Here is a 9,497-nt window from a genome sequence, read left to right as displayed (position 1 = left end):
TGTTCCTCCTAGACACAAATCAAGCGTCGATCGAGAGAGAGATTCTGGATTACCTATCTACAGACCCCCTATGCATTTCCTACAGGAGAGGAGGTAAATGACATTGCTGGATTTGCACGTCATGTTCTGTCGGATGTTGTTTGCTCTGTTGTTGATAACACATTCAAATGTGTCTGTGGATGCTGTGTATGGACACATCATGCACCGTTTATTGTTGCATGTCTGGAATGAACCCGTTTGTGCAGCAGGAGCAAGAGGAGGAAGTTTGCCACTCACTACAAGGTCTTTTACATTTTTTGGTCAGCGGTAGGCTAGTAGCGGTAGGCTCTGGGAAAATACGCCTAATTTTTGTGGATGACTCAATGATTTCCCAGTGGTTCCTAAGGATAGAAGGGAGATGTGGTAAGTTAGGATGGAATGTTACCACATAGGGAACACGTTGAGTGGCAGTTCTTGTTTGGTATACGAAGAGATTGGCTTTATCTAGGGCGCGAACCTTGTCGATTTCTTGGTCGATCAAATGCGATGTGTATCCTCTAGAGAGAAGGTGGCATTTCATCTCTTCGCACCGGCGTTCGAAGGTGGAATTGTCGGACACTATTCGACGGATTTGTAACGCTTGTGAATAGGGAATGCTTCTGGTGGTATGCGAGGGATGACAACTGGTGGGACGGAGGTATAGATGAGAATCAGTAGGTTTGGAATACAAGTCAGTGCTAATGGCCCCTTCAACTAAGGTAGATCTAGTGTCTAGAAATATATTGGTATCTGGTGATATATCGGCAGCGAATTTGATGGTATTGTGGAATGTGTTGGCATGTTCAATAAATTCATCGAGAGACTGTTGGTTGGAGGTTAAAGGCGACTAAATTTAGGATGTTGCTCGTTTGCATACACCGGGAAGACAGGCGACTAAACTTGTGTCCTAAAGAAATGAGCACTACATATAAATTTCGCCACACATTTGACGTCACACGCGACACGTTTTCTAGTCACCGCTCATATCGTAGTGTTCAGCCAAACATCATGGCTATATGCTGTCACTTGCTGAAGGGTTAATCGCGCTCCATTGTGCTGCTAAATATTTGTCTATTTTCATTGTCCCATATTACTGTTTGTATCATATTTTGTAATCGTGTTCGTTCTGTGTGTCTTGATAAAGGGGCAGATCGCCTCGAAACTTTGACATTTTTTTGTCCACACCGTTAAAATTACTTCTTTGTTCCATTTATATATTTATATATTACAGATACTATACTATACTATATATATATAAGTAAAAAAGAACCGTGTCCATGTGATGGTTTCCATATACATAAAAAGAAAACACAACTATAAAACAGTTTTTTCCTCCCTAGCGCTTTCTTGGCTCATGCCGGTCTTCAGGGGTTTGAATTCTTTTATTTGGGGACAAAGGTTGCCCCTACGTATGCTACTTTGGTTCTTGGTTACCTAGAGGAAATGCTTTACAGAAACATCGGGAAAATAGACAATGAACAAGCTGATTATTTAAGAAGGAATTTCGTCAGATTTTTAGACGATTGTTTTATAATCTGGCAATCAGATAAAGATGTAAATACATTATTTCAAGAACTTAATAAGCTACATCCTGATATACAGTACACAATGGATTCTAGTACAGTAAAACTATCGTTTTTGGATATATCTGTACATATTAAAAATGGTGAAATCACTACTGACTTGTATTGTAAGCCGACGGTTTCGCATAACTATCTTGATTTTTATTCAAATCATGCAAGGCATGTAAAGCTAAATATCCCCTTTAATTTAGCGTCCCGTCTAATCACAATCGTAAGTGATAAAACTATTTTAGCTAAACGCTTAGATAATTTAGTCTTTTATCTGCGCAAACAGCATTATCCACAAGAAGTTATAGATTATGGAGTTGAAAGAGCAAAAAAAAGAAGGACCTATTCATTTAAGGAAACCGAATAAAGTGGAATCCAAAAGCAATATAATACCTTTTGTCAGTACTTTTTATCCAAACAACTACAATATTTTTCCAATTGTAAAAGGTTGTGAAGATTACATGAAAAATAGCGATAGAATGAAATTGATTTTATCTAACAAGAAAATAATAAATTGCAAGCGTCAACCTAAGAACCTTAAACGTATTTTATGTGCGTCAAAATTTGATTCGAAAATTCAAGATACTTCTGTCACTAAATGTATGCAAAAGCGTTGCAAAACATGTGATATTATTATAGAGTGTAAAAATTATACATTCAAAAATGGTTTTAATTTCAAAATTAAAACTAATATGAATTGTACATCCAAAAATGTCATATACGCACTTATTTGTAGCAAATGCTCAGATTTTTATATTGGTCAGACAGGAATGGAATTGAGAAAGAGAGTTACATTACACCGACAACAAACCAAAACAGACCATCTCAGATATTTAACAGTAAACGAACATTGTCATATGTGTGCTAATGATAACTTTTTTATTTTACCAATATATCAAATGTCTAATTCAGATCTTTTAAAAAGAGAAAATAAAGAAATGTATTTCATTCAACTTATGAAACCTGTGTTAAATTCAGAACGGGACAAAGGAACTTCATATTAGTTTTTATTTTGTCCTCATGTTTTTGTTAGTTTCTTCCAGAACCATTCACAATATCTTTATGTACCGTGTCATGACGTAATCTTACTATGACGTCATGTTTTACAAATAAAAGAATTCAAACTCCTGAAGACCGGCATGAGCCGAGAAAGCGCTAGGGAGGAAAAAACTGTTTTATAGTTGTGTTTTCTTTTTATGTATATATGTATACTATTGGTTTTGGGTTTAAAAAATTCGTGCCAGGTCTCTGTGGGCGCTTAGAGGGTCAAATATAGTAATAAGGATGACCACATTAGGACAGGCCTTTTTTTATCCAATTCATCACATTTATTCATCTGTACAAACAAACACATAATCCTCTAGATTTGTAATATATAATCTTGTCCGTGTCCCATTCACTGTGATTTAAACTTAGATCCACACTTTTTCAGTATCTACGCTTGTCCTTGTGGGACCATCCAAAAACAGTGTTCACAACTTTATATTGCGTATAGAACTGTCACAGCTATAATTAAGGTTTTATCTTTAAATACATTTTGATAAATAAAACATTGCTCTCTTATATGTCATTTTTAGATGATTTTTAACTTTGGTCCAGAAAGAAATCACTCCTCGTCTGGTATAAAAGACTCTTCAAACATTTCCAGGTAGACGTCAAGTCACGCTTTCTTTGACATGTCGTAGGCATCCTGTAATGACAGTTTTAACTAGACATTAAGTTTGATCAAATACTTCTATCATTGTTGTATAAAAATAATCAATTTGAAAATCATTATTAAACAGACAAAAAAGACATCAATAATTTCTGCAATACCATTGTGAAGATATATTGTACATTTTGTTACCTGTACATTAGGACTGCTGACGTACCTTACGAGCGTCATCTACACATGATGTAAACACTTGGACATGTAATATAATGTACATTTTTTACCTGTACATTAGGACAGCTGACATACCTTACGAGCGTCATCTACACCTGATGTAAACACTCGGACATGTAATATAATGTACATTTTTTACCTGTACATTAGGACTGCTGACATACCTTACGAGCGTCATCTACACATGATGTAAACACTCGGACATGTAATATAATGTACATTTTTCAACCTGTACATTAGGACTGTTGACATACCTTACGAGCATCATCAACATGATGTAAAACGCTCGGACATGTAATATAATGTACATTTTTTACCTGTACATTAGGACTGTTGACATACCTTACGAGCGTCATCTACACATGATGTAAACACTCAGACATGTAATATAATATACATTTTTTACCTGTACATTAGGACTGCTGACATACCTTACGAGCGTCATCTACACTGATGTAAACCTCGGACATGTAATATAATGTACATTTTTTACCTGTACATTAGGACTGCTGACATACCTTACGAGCGTCATCTACACATGATGTAAACACTCGGACATGTAATATAATGTACATTTTTTACCTGTACATTAGGACTCTTGACATACCTTACGAGCGTCATCTACACATGATGTAAACACTCGGACATGTAATATAATGTACATTTTTTACCTGTACATTAGGACTGTTGACATACCTTACGAGCATCATCTACACATGATGTAAACACTCGGACATGTAATATAATGTACATTTTTTACCTGTACATTAGGACTGTTGACATACCTTACGAGCATCATCTACACATGATGTAAACGCTCGGACATGTAATATAATGTACATTTTTTTACCTGTACATTAGGACTGTTGACATACCTTACGAGCATCATCTACACATGATGTAAACACTCGGACATGTTATATAATGTACATTTTTTACCTGTACATTAGGACTCTTGACATACCTTACGAGCGTCATCTACACATGATGTAAACACTCAGACATGTAATATAATATACATTTTTTACCTGTACATTAGGACTCTTGACATACCTTACGAGCGTCATCTACACATGATGTAAAAGCTCGGACGTGTAATATATTGTACATTTTGTTACCTGTACATTAGGACTACTGACATACCTTACGAGCGTCATCTACACATGATGTAAATGCTCGGACGTGGGAGGAACAATTTAGCGTCTGCTTTGGGTTGGTTTGGTAACACTGAAACACGTCTTGCTGTATATCCTGGCAAACTGGGGACCCAGTATTCCGTCTGTTGGCAACAAAAATGATTCATAAGATAAACTTTTATCACAAAGTAAAACAAACAATCTAAATATAATAATAAATATTGAATGTAGATTTATTTGAAGAAAGTGTTGAGATCATAATGATCTCAATCACATTTTTTGATCAATGAAATATTCACTTTTTATATCAAACAGTATAATAGAAGTTGGAAGTGAACATTACAGAATAGTGAGTGTGAAACATTTGATTAAATAGTGAATATGAAACATTGGATTTAATAGTGAATATGAAACATTTGATTCGATAGTGAATATGAAATGTTTGATTTAATAGTGAATATGAAACATTTGATATAATAGTGAATATGAAACATTTGATTCAATAGTGAATATGAAATGTTTGATTTAATAGTGAATATGAAATGTTTGATTCGATAGTGAATATGAAACATTTGATTCAATAGTGAATATGAACCTTTGATTTAATGGTGAATATGAAACATTTGATTCAATAGTGAATATGAAACGTTTGATTTAATAGTGAATATGAAACGTTTCATATTTCTCATGCCAGAAATTTTGCTCTAACATATTTTTGTGATAATGGTGTTTTTCGTATATTGTTGATATATATCATTAATCTGGTTTTGGAGACATGAAGTCATCCATTATGCCAGGCTGTAAAAACATTACTTCGATTTTGCCAAAATTTATACTGTATGTTTAGAGTAACTGGGTCATATTTACATAAATTTCTTTTCTAACTCATCCATGGTCCGGGAGAACTGTTCTTGTTGTGTCTGAAGTTGTTGCTCACTCTGGAAAAAGTAAAGATAAATAGTTAAGGTATTTTATAATAATTAAATATCCAAACCTTTTATAAAAGCCATCCAACAGGCAGAAGACCATTGATAAATGTATTGCTAAAGCTGGTGTCTTTTGTAACTTCTGAGTATCAAATAAATTCCATATTCTACAATACCACTATTTGTGTAACCTCTATATTGCCATTGAAATCTCACCTGTTCCTCATATTGCTTCAGCCTGGCTTTGGACATTGCTTCTCTCTCTTCTGTTGCTTTCAATCTCTCTTGATATTCTGATTCAATCTGCCTTATTTTACTGGAGGGAATTGCATAATCCTAAAACAAAAATTAAATGGTCGTTATAATTTATATATTACATGAATCACTAAAACTATTGTAATATATGAGAGAATTAAGTATCGATCAATCGCTCTGTATCTAAGCAATATACATGTACTAAATTTAGCGTAAATTTTCAGGCACTTACTACATACATGTATATACTAAATCAAACGTAAATTTTCAGGCACTTACTACATACATAAATATACTAAATCAAACGTAAATTTTCAGGCACTTACTACATACATGCATATACTAAATCCAACGTAATTTTTTAGCCACTTACTGCCAGTACTAAATTCAGTGTAAATTTTCAGGCACTTCCTACATGTAGTAATTTTAGTGGAAATTTTAAGGCACTTACTACATGTTCTAAATTTAGTGTAAAGTTTCAGGCACTTACAAAGTCCATTCCACTCCCGGTTTTGTGTTCAGGTTCTGGAGCGGAGTCTGGTACTGTAAAAATAAAAGCACAAAATAAGATTATGTCATTCAAAGAAAGGTGCTATTGAGGAATGTAATAAGCCTGAAAATTGATGATGATATCAGTGTGGATTAATGTATGTAATGATAATCAAACATTTGAGATTAGAAATGTTTTATAGACTAGTCAAATTTGAAAGAATTTGTAATAAAAATAAATGAGTATATTTTGGTTTTTCTACAGAGCTGTATACCTCCTTCATATTTTAATAATTTTCATGAGCTAACTCACCCTTTTCTTTGCCAGATAATCTGTTTATCACACTTTGTGTAACCTAAAATTTAAAACCATACTAAGTCATGAAAAAGAAAAGTTTCAAAAGTGATGTCATATAAGAAATTTACAAATTTGATGATCAACAAAACATTTAATGGGCATTATAGAATCTCCCTTACCTTGAGGGGTGGGGTAGGGGGGTGGGGGCAATGATAGAATTTCCTCTACCTTGTGGGCATGATGGAATCTTCCTTATGTTAAGGGCATGATCAAATATTCTATATGCTGAGCGTATGATAGAATTTCACTATGTTGAGGGCATGATATAATATAGTGTCCCCTATATTGAGGGCATGATAGAATCTCCTTATGTTGAGGGCATGATAGAATCTCCCTTATATTGAGGGCATGATAGAATCTCCCTGATATTGAGGACATGATAGAATCTCTCCTATGTTGAGGGCATGATATAATCTCCCTTATGCTGAGGGCATGATAGAATCTCCCTTATGTTGAGGGCATGATAGAATCTCTCCTATGTTGAGGGCATGATATAATCTCTCTTATATTGAGGACATGATAGAATCTCTTCTATGTTGAGGGCATGATAGAATCTCCCTTAGTCTGAGGGAATGATATAATCTCCCTTATGCAGAGGGCATGATAGAATCTCTCCTATGTTAAGGGCATGATAGAATCTCCCCTATGTTGAGGGCATGATAGAATCTCCCTTATGCTGAGGCCTTGATAGAATCTCCCCTATGTTGAGGGCATGATACAATCTCCCCTATGTTGAGGGCATGATAGAATTTCCCTTATGTTGAGGGCATGATAGAATCTACCTTATGTTGATGAGGGCATGATGAAATCATCTCTAATGAGAGCATGATATAATCTCCCCTAACTCTATTGAATCTTCTCTATATTGAAGGCATGATAGAATTTCCCCTACCTTGAGGGCATGATAGAATCATTAGTCCTGCATTTGAGTAATAGTCATGTATTTGAGGGAAAATTTTGTTACGCAAACACAGGATTCTGTAGAATGAAAATGGATAAAGTTGTTTTAAAAATTTGTATAAAAAAGGGCATCATAATTTTCAGATAGCCATATAACTGATTGAAGACTTTAGGTTTTTGACTTTCTGTATGAACTATTGATTTCTATTTTCTCACTTTGAAGGTGTTTTAAACAAATTTATCAGTTTTCGTTTCACAGAATAACTGCATTTGCGTAAAAAATTAACCCTCAAATACAAGACTGTTACTCAAATCACAGGAGTTTGACTTTCGGTCAATATATATAGTATAGTATACATATAAAAAATACCCCTATACTATATAGTATATAGGGGTATTTTTTTATATATGCATACTATATATCATTGACAGAACGTCAAACTCCTTAACTGTCCTTTGCTCAAATGCAGGACTATCCCAACCTATTACAATGTTGCAGGCCGACGAGACAATGGCATTTGAAACAACGTCCGATAATAAATCGGCTGATCAGTCGACTATCGTGCATGTAATAGGAGTGCATGGTAGCACACCATGTTATCCCTGCTTTGAAGGCATGATCGAATGCAGTACCGGTACCATGTACTATGCAAGAACGACTAGAATTTTGTGTTTGCAGATACACTTACCATAATATCATCTCTGTCCACCACCATTGTCCGCTTACTCTCGTTACCTCCCATGTTTTCTTTTTTTCAGATGTCACCTTCTCCCCGGCAAGTTTACCGGAAGTTACCACCGGAAGTTGAGTATGATGATCGGGTACGTGTAATACACGGATAAATAACAAGCCAGACGTATCATGCCTGAAAAGACATTTCAAGAAGTTAAAATCTGTTCTCTCAAATGGGCGGATCTTTCAAGCTACGCGGAACAATCAGTAATTTCCATTGACTTAAAATTATAAAGTGCACACAAGTTTAGGAGGTATCTGAGATTTAATTTGTCTAATACAGTTACAAAAGCAAGGCCCATAACTCCATTAAAAATTATTGACAGACCTTAGGCCAATAAAAAAAATATGTCTGTTTAGGGTAACATAGGCAAAAAAATAGGGTCGGTAGGTCGAGAGCATTTTTTGTTTGTTAGTGTCTTTCACTCTAAAATAATGGCCAGAACCGGAGTCTGAGATAGAAATCCCGACTTTTAATTATTTTTTTTCGAAGAAAAGTGGAAAAAGGATTAGGGCCGGGGGTAAAAAAGTAGGATCGGTCGGGTAACCCTACAGCCTTATTGTTTTTTTGGCCTAACTGATGTTCATAGAAGCCCAAGAATATGTATCAAGTCTTGTCAAAATCTAGAAATAAACACAGAGTGGTGTATTTTAATATACTTGGTATATGAAACTGAAAATTGTAGATGAAGGGCCATAACTCTGTATCAAGTACAATCAAAAGTGATTACTAATATAAGCGCTCTCCAGCCTGGCGTCAAAACCAACTTTATTAAATACATTATGTTTTGCTGTAATTCCCAGACCTCATTGAACAAGTGAAGAAGTAAATACCCCGGTACTTGTGGCCTATGAGTCTTTGAAGAAGTCCAATTAAGGAATATACATGTATTTTTATTTTGTTGAGGTTATGAGGCTATAATGATAATGAAGCATGTGTAAATTATGTAACCCCAGCGAAGCCGGGTTTCATAAAATTTACACCGGCTCCATTATCATTGTAGAAGAACAGGGAAAATATACATTCCTGTCGAGTGCCCCGACCAGGAATCGAACCCGGGTCTCCGGCGTGGAAATCTACGGCTCTACCGACTGAGCCAAAGAAGCATGCTCCGTCAGCTGAGTGACAGAGACCGTATTTAACACTATTTACAAGCCACACCGACCCGCTCCTTTTACACTACTCCCCCTGTTTTTCTTGAGATTTCCTAAATCTCAACCAGAGA

General features: G+C 35.2%; 1 protein-coding gene across 1 annotated transcript; it reads right to left on the bottom strand.

Annotated features, from left to right (window-relative positions):
• Positions 1-2,950: 2,950 nt before the first annotated feature.
• Positions 2,951-8,374, bottom strand: LOC138305180 (MICOS complex subunit MIC19-like). Its single transcript, XM_069245603.1, has 7 exons — positions 8,228-8,374; positions 6,594-6,636; positions 6,282-6,334; positions 5,753-5,872; positions 5,478-5,548; positions 4,618-4,753; positions 2,951-3,279 (listed from the first exon to the last, which is right to left on the bottom strand). The coding sequence occupies exons 1-7, from the start codon at positions 8,279-8,281 to the stop codon at positions 3,250-3,252; spliced, it is 507 nt and encodes a 168-aa protein (XP_069101704.1). The 5' UTR covers positions 8,282-8,374; the 3' UTR covers positions 2,951-3,249.
• Positions 8,375-9,497: the final 1,123 nt, after the last annotated feature.

This window comes from Argopecten irradians, chromosome 12, assembly GCF_041381155.1.
Source record: "Argopecten irradians isolate NY chromosome 12, Ai_NY, whole genome shotgun sequence".
Classification (NCBI taxonomy): domain Eukaryota; kingdom Metazoa; phylum Mollusca; class Bivalvia; order Pectinida; family Pectinidae; genus Argopecten; species Argopecten irradians.
The sequence above is the reverse complement of the archived record's forward strand: the minus strand, read 5'-3'. Positions and strand labels throughout refer to the sequence as shown.